At 35.1% G+C, this 18,820-nt stretch overlaps 1 protein-coding gene across 1 annotated transcript in view; it reads right to left on the bottom strand.

The window, feature by feature from the left end:
- MYEF2 (myelin expression factor 2) overlaps nucleotides 1-18,820 on the bottom strand; it is a 51,459-nt gene that overhangs the window by 1,855 nt on the left and 30,784 nt on the right. Inside the window, exons 8-18 of the mRNA XM_077764366.1 lie at nucleotides 16,759-16,950; nucleotides 15,891-16,044; nucleotides 15,295-15,344; nucleotides 15,111-15,174; nucleotides 10,208-10,309; nucleotides 8,688-8,738; nucleotides 8,321-8,389; nucleotides 7,982-8,080; nucleotides 7,626-7,688; nucleotides 5,682-5,890; nucleotides 5,551-5,602 (exon numbers count right to left, since the gene is read on the bottom strand). Of these exons, the coding sequence (XP_077620492.1) occupies nucleotides 5,551-5,602; nucleotides 5,682-5,890; nucleotides 7,626-7,688; nucleotides 7,982-8,080; nucleotides 8,321-8,389; nucleotides 8,688-8,738; nucleotides 10,208-10,309; nucleotides 15,111-15,174; nucleotides 15,295-15,344; nucleotides 15,891-16,044; nucleotides 16,759-16,950 (1,105 nt within the window). The remainder of the gene's footprint in view (nucleotides 1-5,550; nucleotides 5,603-5,681; nucleotides 5,891-7,625; nucleotides 7,689-7,981; nucleotides 8,081-8,320; nucleotides 8,390-8,687; nucleotides 8,739-10,207; nucleotides 10,310-15,110; nucleotides 15,175-15,294; nucleotides 15,345-15,890; nucleotides 16,045-16,758; nucleotides 16,951-18,820) is intronic.

Raw genomic sequence — 18,820 nt, 5'->3', positions numbered from 1 at the left:
CAAACATATTTAGTTCTATAAAGGGACAAAAACGGAGAGGGAGACAATAAAAGCAAGGGCCTTATTTTAAAAAAAAAAATCACATAAGCCCTTTTCCAGGTGAGAGGATCTATTTTAATCTTGATGCAGGAGTAGAAAATCTTTTTCTATTTAAATCTGGATTTGAATGTTTTATTATCTATTTACAACATCCTAGATGACTTTTCTACTTTGGTTTTTCCAACCAGTTCCCCAAACCCACCATTATTGCATTTTTTTATAAACCAATTGGTAGTCAACTGCTCACCCTAATTAAATGGTCCAAGTTAATAAAAGTCAGAATGAGCCAAAACCATGATCTTGTAACCCAGGCCAGGGAGCCTTTAACTGTGTTCTAAAAGTTATAAAACAGACTAATCACCAGAAAAAGTTATATTACCATGGTTAAAGTAGATTCAAACAATATATAACCAACCTACAATTCGTTAAAACAAAACAAAAAACACAGAAATCACATTTTCTAAGAAGCAACATAAAATGAAACTTTAAAGAAGGATGCAGAGCAATTTCCAGAGTCCTCTTAATATCTCGAATGCTGGGACCTAAAAAAAGCAAGTTTAATTAAAGCATACCTTGGTCAATGGCAGCACCATACAGTGATTTCGATGGATTTTTTGTGGAGAATTTTCAAGGGCTTTTAAAGTTAGAGGTTCTTCCTTATTCTACTTTTACCTTTTATAAAAACTTAGGGCTTTTCTTAACAACGGGTTTATTAGCAATAGTAAGGATCAATCAAGTAAGAAATCTTCTAAACTTCAAAGGAAAATAGGCCTATCTCATGCAAAATCTGTCTCAAACTTTCAGGACAAGCTTCTCTCTCTCTCTTTTTTTCTCTCTTAAATTGTCTCTCTCAGTTTAGGAATCAACTGACACACCCCCAAGTTCCTGACCCCACCATGACTCACAGCTCTTGAATCTGACAAGCTCTCTCCACCAAAATGTTTCAATACTCTTACAGTTTGGACACTCAGGCTATAGAAAGTGGCTTATAGATACCTGTTTCATAGTACGACTGTCCAAAAATCCCACTAGGCATAGAACCAGAGAGAGTGGTATGTTTTCTAATCCCATAAAAACACCAATTGAGATAATTTACTTTTCTAAAGATAAATAATTGAGGAGAAAAATAATTTAGTTTCAAATAATTAAAATCAGACCCCCTTGGCTATATTTACATGCTCTGAAGATCTTTTTAAATGACATAATATCTACTGATCTTGTATGATTCTAAGAAAAGCAAAAATAGAACTCCTATTTTATTAATAGTATAGGACAAAATAGTATATACAATGAGAAATCAGTATGACAGAATAATCAAACATACTGCTGTTACATATATCAGTTAAAAAATGACTTATCCTGCAGTGAAAGAAAACTTTTCACTTTATTTAATCCAGCCTATTAACAATCTGTGGGTATGCTTAGGGAAAGGCTGACATAAAAGCATTATCTAAAAATAGACAAAATTAAAGCAAAATAAATGGTTCAATAAACTCTACTACCAAAATAAAACTGTAACATAACCACAAAAGAAAAAAGCAAAATTAGATATTCCATAAGAAGCTGTAAGTATGATATAAGGGACAAAGCCCGAAGTTTTAGTGTTTCTTCACAAACAAAAGAAAAGGACTCTACCAATGAATGCTCTTTGTATTTTATTTTTACTGTTACTGTATTATTTTTTACTATTAAATTATTTCAGAGTTAAAGTCCACTGGTCATGCTTGAAGCAGCACGTGCTTTAGTAAATAAAATCTACCCCAAGTCTCTATTTTCTAGCCAGTTAACAAGCATACTGATCCAGAAAACTACATAATGGAAATCTGTGAATCAAAGTTGTATTTGTCTACATGGTTTATGGCAGGAATAATTCAACAGGCTTTCCTTGCACTGCAGTTCTAAAATCCTATGATCCTGCCACATATCAAGCCAGGGCAAAGTACAGCTAAAGTGTATCATAAATATGGAGGCAAGTTTGAAAGACTATGCCTATTTGACCCTATTAGCACAAACCTCAACTAACCTCAACTAACGTGGGGTCTAACTCTCAATGGGACAGTTAATTTATTTATACTCAGCCTTCTTAAAAATGCATGTCACTGGGGAATTACATAGGGTAGGATAAGAAATGATCTATTTTAGTATACTCATTCCTCATCTTTTTATGTTTGGGGAACACAATCTCCCCCAAATTACAAAGTCAGAGGAAATGTTGTATTGAAGGTAGTATAACCTAAAATACATTTTCTTAGCCTTTGTATTTTTGCCCCATCAAGGACAGTTAACCACTACAGATGGTCCCAGCTTAAAATGATTCTACCTAGAATTTTCAACATCATGATGGAGGAAAAGTGATACACAGGAGAAACTGTACTTTGAATTTTGATCTTTTCCCAGGCCAGTGGTATGTGGTGTGATACTCGTGATACTGGGCAGCAGCCACGAACCACAACTCCCAATAAGCCAGGCCATATGTTCATCATCATTCTGTACCTACACAGCCACTGTTTTTCACGTTCAGTATAGTATTTAATCAATTACATGAAATATTCAATACCTTATTATAAGGTAAGCTTTGTGTTAGATGACTTTGCGCAACTGTAAGCTAACAGAAGTGTTCTGAGTATGCTGAAGGTAGGCCGGACGAGGCTACAACAGTCAGTAGGCTCAGTGTAATTAAATGCATTTTCAACTTATGGCATTTTCAACTCGGGATGGGTTTGTTGAAATGTAACCCCATCGTAAGTCACAGAAGATCTGTATAGACATTTAGTAGGAGACGGCTTTGCTGGTGAGCCATTTACCGACAGATATGATCTGGGGAAGATGCATGGAGTACCACTAGACTCTTACTAAGAAGCAACCAAGAGGATATACTTACTCACTTTGGGCTCAAGGGTGAAAAACAACAACAACAAAACTGCCTTTTACTGTGAAAGAAGTCATTACCGACTTGGAACAGGTTAGAAAGAAACTTCCCATACTAAGAAAGAAAAACCTCTCTTAAAATTTGAAAATAAAGTGATGTGGCAGAAAAGTGGATGGTTCAGTTCATACAAGCCAGATAATTTCCATAGTTGTCAACAGCTCAACACCTAATTCTGTATTACCATAACTTATTTTCTTTCCCATCAATGCAGTTCAAGGTTAAAAAGAGGAAGATGGTGGGGAATTATTTAAATACGGCATTCATTTAATATAAATCTAAAAATCAGGAACTTTTACAGCAGAACTGATAAGAAAAATAAATATCATTACACTCATGATACTCCAGATGAAAAAAAGGACATGAGGAGAGCTAAAATAATGAAGTAAAGAATAATAATTTCACATTCTATTTTTTAAATTTTTTAAATGATTATTTATTTTTGAGAGAGAAAGTGAGTGAGCGTGGGGGAGGGGCAGAGAGAGAGGGAGACAGAATCTGAAGCAGACTCGGCTCTGAGATTCAGCACAGAGCCTGAGGCGGAGCTCGAACTCATGAACCGCAATATCATGACCTGAGACGAAGTAGGACACTTAACCGACTGAGCCACCCAGGTGACCCCACCTTTCATTTTATTAGCTAAAACACCGTACACGTTTTTAAAATGTAGATTTGGATACTACTTTTTTCCTTTCAGAAAATGTGTTTGAATTGCTGATGTCCGTCTATCCAATCAATGCCGCTCCAACAAGAATCCCAACCAACACAAGACCTCAAGTTTGCTGCAAGCCTTGCTCATAAGTGACCTCAAAAAGAAATGTGCCTACTACACATGATAAAGAAAAGTCAAATCAATACTGGTCACATTTTCATGAATGTCATTGTGTGCTCCACTTTGTTCTTTTTTTGTCAGTTCTACTTTGAAAAAGAATGCCATTTATCTCATTTGGAGATGTTTATTTTTTTCACTGGAACTACAAGAGACATGACCTATACCTGCCGCCACTGCTCCTCACTGATGTACTCTGCTAAGGCCCTAATATGGCCATCCCTCTGCAGTCTGTGGGATTCACGGCCAGGTGCTGCTGCCTCATGCTGGGAGGTAGGTGCGCTCACTCCTGCAAACACTACCAACACTGCAAAACTGTTTTCTCCTCGTGGTACCTGTTTCATAGTTACCTCATTTTCAACATTTTTACAATTAAAAACATTAAGTTTCTCTTATTTGAATAAAATATACATGAAAACAAACAAACAAAAAGATAACAAAAGGAGTAAAAAAAAAAAAAACCATCTTTGATGGCTTCACACCGCATGTTCCTTGAGGGCAAGGGTACAATCTTTCACTGTTCACATGTCTGATTCTAATGACAAGCCGACTGCAAAAACACACTATTTGTAGACTGACCGACTGAGTAAGTAACTGAACAAATGAATGAAGATCAGCTCAGAGTACTTAACTCCCTCATAAACATTTACTAAACTCTTCCTATATGTACCGAGGTGATGAAAAATGTTAGAATGAAACAATGGCAGTTTCTGCATCAAGACCCTCCATCTAAGAGGGAAGAAAACCCGTGAACAGAGTAAAACAACAGAGTCGGGTACAAAGAACACAGCAGATGACATCCACGTGATCACAGTCATCACCAGTGATCGCCACCGCTTAATGATAGTAGCCAGAGGCTACTTCTGTGGGGGAATACTAAACTTATCCCCTTTGTGATCTCAAAAATAGTAAACATATATTCCAAACACTCTTAACGTTCCATCACTTCTCAAGAACTCAATGTACCACTTTTAGTCCCTTTTCATCACTACATGCCACCCATATAAGCTTACTATTGTGATCGGAGTGTCTCTGGGATACCAGGCAATAGCAGGCAAACATTGGCAGGAAATCTGTTAGGCTGTTCCACTCACACTAATTCTCTCATCATCATGCAAAAAGCCCCCTTCTCAAGTAATAAAACCGCCTAATCTTCTACAGACCTAACGAACACATTACGGTTGCACACAGTACAGTACCCATCGCAGCCAAGAAAAGTTTGTAAAAGGGCTAGAAGGGCCACCAGAATGTACCTAAGGAACTCCAGGCAGTGGGCCCTATGCTATCAGCTAAGTTTCCTGTGTTGCACAGGAAACAGAATGTGTAGAATGGGTCTCATCGATTAACTCCACATCATTTGGACACCAGCATTATGGGGATCATGCTGACAATGCACTGCACTGCACTACAAACAAGGAAATGTGTATACCCTTTATTAGTACTTTCCACACAAAAAATCTTCTGAATTGCAAGCAATATATTAACCTTTTAAAAATCAGGTAATAAAGCAAGCCCTCTCTTTATCCACAGGAGACAATGACAGGCTCTACTCTAAATCTTGTTATTTAGAAGCAATTTGCACAGCTCCTTGTCAGAGGGAGGGCAGCATAATTTATCTCAAGTGGAATTAGACCTGTCATACTATCCAGGAACAGGTATCTGAACAGGTAAAGTCTAAACACAGAGCTTAAAGGTTTAAAATCAATTTTTCCTCCGTAATCAATATTATTGTATCTGCAGTCATTAGCATACTTACCACACTGACTGAATTTCTCTTTTAGTTTCTGCCAAGTCAAGTCAAAAGGCAGCTAGAATGAAAAAAGGTATTAGTAACAGATATACAAAGAAAAAAATAATTTTAAGTACCCTTTACATTTAGTTGCTTACATTTCTGACAAATATCTGGTTGCCTTTGGAGCCTATTCTGTCTCTCATTCCGCTTCCCATTGGACCGGATAGAAATCCTCGATCCATATCGATGCTCCTTTCCAGTATAGCTCCTATCCCTGGTCCCATTCTATCAAAGCTGGAGCTCATCCGGTCTAGGCCCATCCCCATTCCTCCAGTCACACTGTTCATGCCACCCATGCCACCACCTGGATTTCAAGAACGGAAAGGGGGGGATTGGGGAATTTTGGTGTTTTGGTTTTCAAAACGAAGAAAAAGGAGAAAGAAGAGGAAAAAGAAAGAGGAGGGACAGAATCATTTTTGAGAAAGAAAGGGAGAGAAAAATTAATTCATTTATGTAAGTAGATAATGTATAAGCATAAAATTATTTTCACACCCACAAAGTAACAATCTTCCGAGAAACAGAATTTGATCTATGTTCAGTTAGTTGAATGTTAATGGCTAACTGAATCCATTAATTCTAGCCACTATGTAAATACGTCACACATACGTACTGCTATAAAATTATATTCCAATCATAAAATATAGCATATGAATTATATAAATTATCTACCTGTTTTATCCATTAATGTTACAGTTTTTGTCATATTTATTTTTTAATGCCCTGTGTACTAACTGCTACAACAAAAGACATATTACAACTCCAACACGTTAGCTGTTGCTCTCATCATACCATAGTATTTTTTTCACCTCAGTATCTGCTGTTTCACATGCAATTTCTCTTTTCATATCAATTCAATTTTCAAGAACTACAGAAAAACAACTTTTGACCTCAATATTCTATAGAACTTAAGGAGACAACAAAACATGGAATCACGTCCCTCGAGCCAGAGCTTGAGAATTTACCCAGAGCTCATACCAAATTTATTCTTATGCACGGAGTCCCCTTTATTATTCCAATCCTATACATCCTCAAAATGTAATCCTTTTTTCTTGTACCTAATATCCCCATACAGAGAAATTTCAAAAATTAACATCACCCTCACAATGGCTTTCTATGAATAACAAATATAAAGTTAGGGAAACAGAAGTATAAACAACGAGGTGAAAAAGGAAAGTAGGGAAGTTATGATTACTGGGAAAATGACCAAGGCTAAAAAACATGATGGAAAGGAATGAGAAGCAAAGAACAATGGAAGTAAATATCCTCAGCTGACAGGACTTCTAAGTTTACCCTTAGAAAAGTTCAAGTAGGCTATATTTCCTAGTTTTGAGATTTCAATCAATTAAAGGAAGTCAATAAAGTACGGAGAGCTCACAGAGACATAGCTCAGTAAGCAACAGAGATCAAAAACTAAGCCATGTTTTAAGATTTAATAGAAGGCCTAAAATGTGGTAGCGGAAACAGATGGAAGAAATGTGGCATTCCCCACTGCTACAACTACGCTTGATTCCGTCACAGGAAAGGTTTCAGAGGAGAGGAAATAAACGTTTCTTGTAAACTTAACCTTCAACCCCAGGAGGTCTCTAGAGGTGCTGTAACCGGGGCAATTCACCTGCATCTACCGAAAAGACACAAGATGTTCACAGATGAAATAAGCTAGTCACCAATAGCAGTTGTGGACAACAGGCAAGGAAACAAAGTTGGTGCTAAAGCAAAAGTTCCTCCTGACACGTGATCAGGGAAATCCCCAGATTCCTCAATTGGAATGGAGCTTCTTGGATTAGCTGACAGTTAACACATACTCTGTTGTTAGCTCAGAAATGTCAAAGAAGTAAAATTCAAAGTTAGTTTAGAAATTTCAAACAGTGATCAAAAAGCTCAATCAAAAAGCTCAATGACTTTCAAAGTTTCTCTAAATTATGACAAAACACATGAACACACAAGAACAAAATATGACTATACTATAATAACTACTCTTGCAAAGTCTTTTGCAAGCACTCAAATATTACTGAATAAATTCTAGTAAAATTTAAACCTACTTATTCCAGATCCTACTGGACCCATGTTAGAAGCTCCTATTCTTCCTGCAATCATTGCACTGCCTAAACAAGGATGGAAAGATACTAATTAATCGGAAGAATCATATTTTAAAATTCCCAAGGTACTATGCTCTCAGCTGTACAGTAACCAGAAAGTATAAGTCTTCTAGAAATAGGGTTCAAATATGTAATTTACTGAAAGAGAGAGCTAGTACATTAAAATTCCTAAAGTGGTTTTCATCAAGTAATACATTACATGAAACATTATCAATTTCCAATTTTTCACAAAAAAGGAAACAGACTTTAAAAAACATAATCTGCAAAAAGGAAAAGGAGAAATATGCAGCCAGCCCTACCAAGTCTACCAAAGGAATCTCCAAAGCCTCGATTGATTCCAATATCACCACGTCCAAAATCTCTCTCCATGCTACTAGTCATCGCACCTCGGTACAGCTCTGAAAAGATTATGCAACAAATTAACCCTTTTTCAAGTGTATCAGTACGTGGTAATCCATTTAGGAACATAATGGAAGTGAACTGAAAAGACAGCAAAAGTCACAAATACCAGAAATCTGTGATTTACCAACTTACCTCACATGCCATGATAGCCCCAGTCTCGGCAGGCCTGTCCCTACCCGCTACGCCCCATACGCCCGCTGGAGACATTCACTGTGTCCATTCCTACATTTACCTACCTCCCATCCGGCCAACTCCTCCAAATCCGCCCATGCTATTCATTGCTTCCAGACCACCAAACCCAATTCCTATGGAATAAAGATTAATTTTGAGATGTGACTGTCAGCTATCTAGCTGAAAGGTACTTTTTGTAAATGTTAGGTCTCACCAGTAAGCTCATATCCACCCTACCTCGTGCGGGGGTTTCTTAACATATCATTTCCCATATCTCTTAAGTATGTACCAGGCTCAATTTCTGCTAGCAGCCTTTAGGTATGAGCCAACAATAGACTGGCCTTTTTTTTTTTCCTTAGAATTCTCAACACAGCTTCTAATGTACTAAAAATGGTACTGGGCACATACAAAAAAACAAACGCTTATACATACCTCCTCCAATTCTATTCATTCCTCCAAAACCTGGACCATCCATTCCCATACCTCAAATAAAATACACAGTATGTACGTTCAGTCAATCTTACTTTTAGGACTAAAGAATGACATAGCGCAATACAGCAAAAGATACCACTGGTCTAGGCAGGACAGAATGCGAGAGAAGCAGTGGGTACACACGTGGGGAAGTGCTATCTATGCACAGCAGCTGTCTAATCACGAGTCTTCAAAGAGGTGTCTATGAATATTTATTAAATAAGAAAACAAAATTCACATTCGAGCAGAGAATATCGAGGACTAGGTACCTGTTTGTTTTCTTTTTTTCAACACACATGCACACACAAACACAAGTATCACCACAGCAGATTTAGAGATCAAGTCAGAAAGTAAAGTCTCCTTTCAACATGGCAGCTAAGGGAGCAATAAAAAAACTAGAGAATAAGAAAGTCCGTGTTCAGGAGGGTGGAAGGCTCAAGAGTAAAAGTTTCTATCTATTTGGGTCAGACTGATTACCGTAGCTACCCTGATACTTTAAAGTTTAGCTACAGCATCTCAGCAAAAAACAGGAGTCTGACAGCATTTACTACTCACTCAATTAAGACACAGTTCTCAAAGTATGGGCTGGGGTCCAGCAAGTCAAAACTATTTTGTTTATCAAGTAATATTAAGATATTATTTGACTGCTTACTCTTATTCTGTCATGAACATAAGGTATAATTTTGCAGAAACTACATGACATATGCTACCATAACATACAAACAAAATGCAGAAGCAGATATAACAGCATGGCTGTCTTGCATTAAACCAAACGTTAAAGAGTTCTCCAAAAAGGTAAAGCGATGTCACTCCTTTCACTAATATTTGTATCAGAAAATATAACTTATTTTCCGAAAAATTATATTTATGTTAATACAAGCTGGTTACTGTTATTCTAAATAATCTGTAAATATTTTTAAATTTCTAAGTTTTACTTCCTAACGCAATAAATATTAACAAACATAACCACGTAAACAAATGCACTTTGGGATTGTCAACAAATGTGAAGAGGATGAAAGAGTTCTGAAACCACAAAGTTTAAAAACTAGTCTTCAAAGATAAACTGTAAATTAATCCATGTAAAGAGCCAAACAGCTCTCTGAAAAGCTACCTTCACAGCGATAAATACAAACCTGCTTATGACAGTGTAGCATTTCAGCCATTCCACAAATACTGTATGTCCTTGATACACGAGACACTACATTAAACATTCTCCTCCCGCCTCAAAGACATTTTAAAATCCAAGGTGCTAAAAGACTAGCTACAACACAGCTGGCCTCAGAGGAACCCTCCTGACCTTTGCTCGCTTTATTTCATGTTCTCTGCTCTCAAGGTTTCATTCTTTTTTTTAGACTGAGTGACATCCTACATATTCAACTAGAAAATAGAATCCTTTAGACATTATTATAAACCAGTAAATGTAAGCTTTATAATGTAGCAATGTATCATTTAAAAAGAAACAAGGAAGTGCTACTACTTACCACTTGGGCCTAAATTTCCCATTACACCACCTATGTTCAACTGGCTGGCACTAATAGGCTGCCCACCTGGCCCAAGTCCCATCCCAATGCCTCCAAGACCGCCTAAAACACAAATAAGAATGACATTACCAATCCGTGTATGATTAACTAACTGGCACAAAATAAATGTTTTAGGCTACATGCCTGTAGTAATATTGCCAAAATTTTGCAAATTTGCAAGTAAGAGCACTGGTTCTTGTTTTCATCAGAACACAGCACAGTGAAGAAGCCTCACTAATACCATCTATTAATGAGAAGTATTTTATGAAGCAGGCCCACCTTCTATCCCAGTTTCATGGAATACTAAAAAGAACTTCTTATGAAATACCAAGAGGACTCTGAATAATATTATATACCTTATGAATGGTATATATATCTGAAAATGAGGATCTTGCTCAAATTCGTAAAACTACTTAAAATAGGAGAATTCCATTTAAGATGTTTCAAATCAAACTAAAAAGCCAAGAACAACAATGAAAACAAAATGTTGAATAAAACAAATGTTACATTACCTGGCTTTGTTCACGACATACTTATTTACATTTATATGGCACGTTAAGTGTTTTCACATCTATTTGCCACAGAGGAGGAAATTTCTGAAAGCTTAAGTTACTTATATAATGCCATTTAGCTATGTGATTAAGTTAGGACTACAATTTAAGTTTTCAGTCTCTAAATCCAGTATTCCTTTTACTACCTCTCTTAAAATAAACTAATTAAATTTGTTGAAAATAGACTTTAAGAGGTTAATTTGATAACCTTAAGGACTTAACAGGTGACTGGGAACTATTTTACTCTATCAAATCTGAGTATGGTTTTAAAGTTCTTGGTAGTCAACATAGCAATTAAGTGGTAGGAGCTGAGAAAACCATATACTGTATATAGTGTGTGTGTGTGTGTGTGTGTGTGTGTATTGTTTTAGATAAAGTACAGAAGCATGTTGTGTTAAAATGAAAAGATCAATGTCATCTGGTAAAAGAAATACTGGTTTTCAGCTCAGTACCTAAAAACGGTCTAACTGAAAGCAATAGCAGGCCTACCAACAAGGCTCACGTCTGCACCGAGGACTTGTATTCTCATCTCCTGATATCATTCTTCACTAAAAGAACTGGCCCCATCCCATTGTCTCAGACAAAAAAAAAAAAAAATCTTCACAGATCTGGGAAATCATGTTTTCACCAAAATCAAGAGTATCAGTGGGGCGCTGGATGGTTCAGTCGGTTAAGCGTCCAACTTCGGCTCAGGTCATGATCTCAAGGTTAATGGGTTCGAGCCCCGCCTCGGGCTTGGTGCTGACTGCCAGCTCAGAGCCTGGAGCCTGTTTCAGATTCTGTAGTTCCCTCTCTCTCTGACCCTCCCTGTTCATGCTGTCTCTCTCTCTCTCAGAAAGAAATAAAACATAAAAAAAAAGAGGATCAGCATCATAGGAAGTAAGGAGGCTCCCATTTGACAAGTTACAATAACTTGAATAAAAGAAAGGGGAAGGGAAAACTGGGACATTAATAATGATTAACTAGAACAACAAACTGATTCTGCCGAAGTTTATGAGTTCATATTATATCTCAATCGAGAATAATATCTAAAAACATAAATCTCGAAAAGAACAGATATAGATGTCTGAATACAATGAAGAATATTTTTTATCCTAAATAAACAGAAGAGTATTATTAGTGGAAAAGTAAAATGGAAGCCCCTGCAGGAAGCCAGGACAATCTTGAAAGATGACACCCTAAGTGATAAGGTAAACTTGGCTGAGACAAGAAAAGGCTGCCCTATAAAGAAAGAAAGGGCAATAGTCAAAGACACATCAACTGAGAATTTTCCAGAATTTGCTTAAGAAAAAAAAAAAGAATTCTTAGATTGTGTAAGCCCAATAAAAAGTAATTCAGAAAACTGCATACCAAAGACAAACACCTTAAAATCAGCTACATGAAGAACACAGCTAACCTATAATGAAAGGCCATTTTAACTGGTAGCCGAAATAGCAACAATGGAACCCAGAAGGCTGTAGGATATTTTCAAAGTGCTGATAGAAAACAACTATCAATCTTAAACTGTATAACCAGTAAAGCTACCTCTTAAGACATTAACAGACTATCCAAAATTGAGACAATTTACTAACAACAGCTCCTCAATGAAAGAGTTTAAAAATATATGCTTCGAGAAAAAATTAGCACCAGGATCTGTGAGAGTAGAGAAAGGTAAGACAAAAAAATGGTAAGTAGCAGTAATGCCTAATTTGTGGGCATGAAAAAACCAATACAGAACTAAGACAATGAGCAATAACAGCATATAATTCACTAGAAAAAGTGATTAGAATTAAAGCATTCAAAGGTCACTATATTACTGAGTAAAAGAATAATTATATTAACATCAGACTTTACAGATATATTAAAAATCCTGGCTAACCACTAAATGAGAAAGCAAGATAGGAGAAAATATCTGTAAAAAGCACAAAACTAGAACATAAAATAATGGGGATTAACCCAAATAAATAAATAAGTGTGAACAAAGCTGTTATTAACTGTATCAGTATTAGACAAGACTTAGTAACTAAAGATAAAATCATTTTATAGTGATAAAATTTTGATTCATTTGGAAACTGTATCAGTTCTAAACTTAGATGTACCTACTTAGTGTCAAAATATTTAAAGTAAAAACAAAAAAAAAAAAAAAAGAAAAGAAAAATCCAACATTCTAGTGGGAAATTATACCACATACATCTCTCAGTAACTGACAGCCCAAGCCAACATGATGATTAGTAGTGATGTAAGACAATGTAAATGGATTAACAAGCCTGATTTAATGGAACACTGCACTCACCAAGCACACCTAGAATATGTATAACAAAGTGCCTTAGACCATAATGCAAAGTCCAAATTATTAAAAAAATCACAATCATATCTTCTCTGGCCACAATAATTTAACAATAAGAAAATGCCCCATATGTTTAGAAATTCAAAAACGCATGGCTTAAGAAGTTATAGTAATAATTTAATAAAAACTAAATCACAATAAAAATACTCCATAGCAAAACCTGTGTACAACAATTAAATGTACAGTTATAACTACTTTTATTAGGAAAGAGAGGATGTAAAATTAGTGAAGTAAACCTTCAACTTAAGGAATTTGGACAAAAATAAGAGACCAAACCCCTAAAAATAGAGAGAAGAAAGTATTAAGGAGCATAAATTAAGATATAAAGAATGAAATTGAAAGCACAAATAAAACTGAAAATCTCGAAGCAAAACTGACCAAGAAAAAGAGAAATTACAAACCTTCAGAATTTATCAGAAGAAAAAACTATAGATGTAACAGAAACTTAAGAGACTAGTTTATGCCAATAAATCTGAAAATGAACAAAAATGGTAAAAATCTTAGAAAAACAGAAATTACTGGGGTGCCTGGAGGGCTCAAGGTGGTTAAGCATCCAACTCTTGATTTCAGCTCATGTCACAATCTCAAGGTCGTGAGCCTGAGACCCCTGCGTGGGGGGCTCAGTGCTGAGCCTAGAGACTGCTTAAGATTCTGTCCCTCTTTCTCTGCCCCTCCTCCACTCTCACTCAAAAAAAAGATTTTTTTAATGAAAGAATTAGAGCTACATCTATCAATAGAAATATTGATATTTAAAACAATATAAAAACAATATTAAACCAAAAACAGCAAGTTGCAGAATAATATATACAATATGATGTCACTCACCCCAAATTTTAAATCCAGCAAAACCATTTCATATAATGTTTATGCTTGTATAACTGTGTAGCCAAATGACTAAACCTAAACAATAAACACTATATTCATAAGTTGTTTCCTCTTGGTATGGTATCTGGTGGTCAGGAGAGGGGGAGTTTCAACCTTATCTGTAAAATTTTATTTTAAAGAAAAATCATTATAACAAATATGGGCTGTGATCGCTACAGGAGTAATTATATTTTTGTCTGTATATATAAAATATTTTATGATTAAAAAAGCTTAGTAAAAATCAGAGGAGGTAGAGTAAAATAGTAGGAACAGCTAGTATTTTTGAGTGCTTACATTATTCCAGAACCGTTATAAGTGCTTTACATATATTAACTCCTGCAACACTCATGTCAACTCCATGATACAGGCAATATCCTCATCTTCATTTTGCAGATGGAACATTGAGACAAAGATATTAAATACATTACACTGTTTTATAATCATTTGGAAAACAATTCGATAATACTGATCAATATGCACACCTGAAAACTTGTAAATATACTTGAAAAGAAAGAACCAAAAACATACCAAATATTTGTATAAGACATGAATTATCCTGCTGGCAATTAAAAAAAAATTAAAACAAATTAAGTATACCTAACATTACAGTAAAATAGTTATGAAGTATCCATACAATGGGCTATTATACACCCAATAAAAATATTTGGAAAGAATTTTCCAACATGGAATACTGCTGATTAATGTTAAACAAACAAATACAAAATTACAAAATTACTTATATAGTAGTACTCAACTATGTAAAAAAAATATATACATATAAATAAAGACCAGAAAAAATACACAAAAATGTTACAATGGAGGTTATATGTGGTAAAATTAAAAGGACTTCTTTTTCCCTTCGCTATATCAATTTACCAATTTTTTTTTTAGTATGTATTGCTTTTATAATCAGGAAAATCTACCAAAAAGAAAAAACATGGTACATATTTATCTTCTCAGTCTTCCTCGGCAATCATGACAAACTATCTCCATAACACCAAGCTAACCCTAAACTGTGGGCAACCTGGGATATAGGTACAAAAATAAAGAGTTTTGCTTAGCACACAATAAAACAGAAAAAAATATATAGTCTGCACTGTTTCTAATAATAGCTTTCACTTACGCGGTAACTGTGGTGTTTTACTGTCATGTGAACGGTAGTCTTCATGAGGGACAGACTTGTCATCCTAATTGCAAAAAAAGTTTATTGTGTGGTTAATTCATAATCAAACAGATCTGTAATGTAGAGGAGAGCAGATATAAGATTTGAAGAGGTGGGACGGTTGAAGTGATATGCAGGAACTCACCATTTTCACATGCATAGGTCTATCAAACAAAAACTGCCCATTGAACATAGCTGTTGGTTCGGTCAAGGAAAACCAGTTGAAAGGACTATTAAGATTATACTTGAACACACATTTTAATAATCCTAGAGTCAGACTACCTCTATTACTTTAATCAACATCTTTACTATTTTACTTGTTTTAATCTCTTCCATATACTCAAAGAAAAATCTTGAATTCTTTGCCTTATAGTTTTACTTTATAAATAAAATATAATCGTTTAAGGCAACCACTGGGGGGAAAAATAACAAGGCTTCATTTAAAGCAACTGCATTAATGTACAATGGATTACATTAACTGTTAACAGCAGATATACATAGAGTTAGTTGTGGCAGGAAGAGAAAGCAGAAAAGAGTTCAGACCAGGCTTACGTAATACGGCTAATTCAAGTTTTAAGAGTGACTTTAGTCCTTGGACATAATAAAGGTTTTATGTGCTGGAGACTAAAGCCTAATACACATTTCTAAGCCAGGCAACTTTAAATTCCACGACCCCCACAAAATGGTATTATCCAGCTTCTTCACCCATATTAAATATCGCTAAAGTGTAAATCAGGATACAAATTGCTTGAACTGCTTCAATTGCTTGTTCAAAAGTGACTGTGCCCATTCCTCTGCTCTTGCCATCTTTGTCTTCTTTAATATCTGCCCGCTTTACAGTTCCAGCTATGCTGAACACCTCCTTTAGCTTCTTCCAACCAACTTTGAAGTCAAGCTTAACATAAAATTATATAAAGTTACATACCTAATAAACCCCTCTCCCCATTTATAAATAATACAAACAAATCTTTTCTCAACTCAAAACTATAAAGAACTATACTTCTTGTTAGATGGTACATCAATAGTATTCAAATAAAAACATCTTAGGTTGTTTAAAATTAATTAACCTACATCCAATGTTCTTACTTATCCTTATTTTTTTTTAATTTCCAAAACAGCCTCTTATCCGCTCAATCCTATTTTGTACATTTGAAACTTGCTGATCTATTTTTACTGAGAGAAAGTCGTATTTTGGAAAGTACTGTTGCTATCACTGACTTTCAAAACCTTAGAACAAATGACAAACCAACTACAATGTGCACATTCACAAAAATCAAATATCAAAGCTAAAGAAAGAAATCCATTTACCACTATGAACAAAAATCCCATACAATGAAAGTAAACATTTTCAAGAACTGCAAAGATATTTGTACATTCCACAGTTCCCTTTTTAAGAATACTACTCATATTTACACTTTAACCTTATATTTTTATATATATATATTTTTTTAAACCGGGTTTGAGTTTCCAATAATTGCTATTTTGCTTACTTTTGTTAAAAATAAGCAAAATGTTCTCTAAACCTACAACCCATTCATCTAATTTAATAATCTCATGATTAGAACTAAATATCTGAATGACAAAATTTTAGACTAAAGCTTAAACTTACATTAGCAACAAAAATTGTGGAACCAAGTCTACCAGCCTGCAAATTACTGATAACCTCAGGAGGAATGTTTGGATTATTGAGAATGGAAGGTGGTAAATTCATCAACCCCGATCCCATATCGGGTACATGTCCTCCTGGAAATGATCCTCCTGTTCGTTGCAATGCCCTACGAGCATTTTCTCCATCAGGGTCCTATAACACACATTGAATGTTAAATACCACTAGATACATCGGTAAATCTGTATCATTAAAATAACAACTTCAAATTCTACAGTAGCTATCCCAACTGGCTCAAATTATTGGCCCTCTTGAAGAGTGAGCTTTTTTTCTTATCCAGAGTATTCAGTCCCATAAAAACCTGTGGACAGACAAAAGATTTCAGTCTCCAGAGGTGTCAATTAAATACCTGTTTTCCAATCACTAAAGTCACTTAAGAACTTGAAATTAGTTTAATTTTGCCCTTATACTAGGGTACAAATACATGACACATACGCATAAAAATATATAACTCAAAGAGGAACAAAATACTGTACTTACTGTGACTCTTTTCTTGCTAAAATGCAGTAATGGTGAATTCTCACCACTGGATGCCCAAGGCAATGCCAAATCAGACTAATTCAAAGCTTTTTAACAGTGGAACAGACTGTTATAAAACCCAGGAATATTGGGGTAAAGAGGAACTACTATAATGTATAAGTTTCATTCCTAAACAAAATACAATTACTCATTTTCCGACCTTTTTCCTTCCTCAACAATGATGATGATCTGACAATGGATTATGATCCGAGATGAAGGTGGGGGGATAAAGAAAGGCTAAGTGTCCAAGTGAACAACGATAATAAAAGTTGCTTTTTATTAAGTTTATTAACTGTATAAGAGAAATATTCTACCTTTAAACAAAACCAAAACAGCAAGTTTAATTGTACTTCTCATTCATCTCACTAGGTGGAATGCAAAAAAATAAACAAACAAAAAACACATAAACACACTGATAGACTATCATCTGTGATACCACATGACAATGATAAATGTAACCATCAACTCTATACTCCTGCTCTCGGTCTGGGAATATTAATAAAAAGAGACCTTAATAAATTCTCTAGGAAGGCTGGGAGAATAGAAGGTGAAAAAGTAAATACAAGAATAAACGTATACCAGCTTCCAAAGTATTTCTTCACCATGAAGAAATTAAGGGAAATACAGAAATAAAGAAATAAGTGTTTTTAAAAATGCTGCAAAATTTTTAACCTAGTAAATAATAAATGTTTCAGGTCTAACTAAAGCTTCAAAACCTTGGCACAAATGCAAAATTTATGATAGTAGTTAGCTACGGGGAGAGAAGGAGGGGTAGGAAAGGTGTTTCATAAACTACTGAGATAGGTTGTTTGTCCTTAACATCTTAATATTAATCATATCGCTATATTTTGATTTGTCTTTTTATATTTTAACATATATAAATATATACACACAAATACATAAAAATGTATAAAACATATATAACATACAATTTATCTAAAACAAAGTAGCCACTATATAACATGGTTTTTATTCTTCTTTTCCTCTTGGATGACAGTCTGCCAGTCACTACCTGCTATTGCTATTAGAGGACCTAGAAGTTTACAACTGCTCCTAATCCCATTTAATATAATGAAAAAATGCAATTCTGTTATCTGGTAAGGAATATTGGAAATATATTTTTTCTTAAGACTCTTACCAGTAGGTTTAGCACTGAGGCCAGCTACCCATTTGTAAATCAGACACTCCCAGGAAAAGGACCTTTAGTAATATTAATCCATAAAGTTAACTGAATAAAGAATACTTCATCATTTAGCTAGGCCAAACTCGGTTATTTCTCCCCTCCCAAAAAAGTTAAAAATGGAAGTATCCTACATCAGTTTGGATCACATAACTCTATTCTAGGGTTTCTAAAATATTACTGAGGATACACAAGTGCTAAAACTTACAAAGAACATAAACAACACGGGCTTGGTCTTTAGCGTAAAAAGCACCACATAAATGGCTGGCACACACTACAACAGTTTAAACTTTCCCTAGTTCCCAG

The sequence above is a fragment of the Crocuta crocuta genome, unplaced genomic scaffold (genome assembly GCF_008692635.1).
Source record: "Crocuta crocuta isolate KB4526 unplaced genomic scaffold, BGI_CrCroc_1.0 scaffold102, whole genome shotgun sequence".
NCBI classification, from domain to species: Eukaryota; Metazoa; Chordata; class Mammalia; order Carnivora; family Hyaenidae; genus Crocuta; species Crocuta crocuta.
This window is presented reverse-complemented; position numbering and strand designations above follow the sequence as displayed.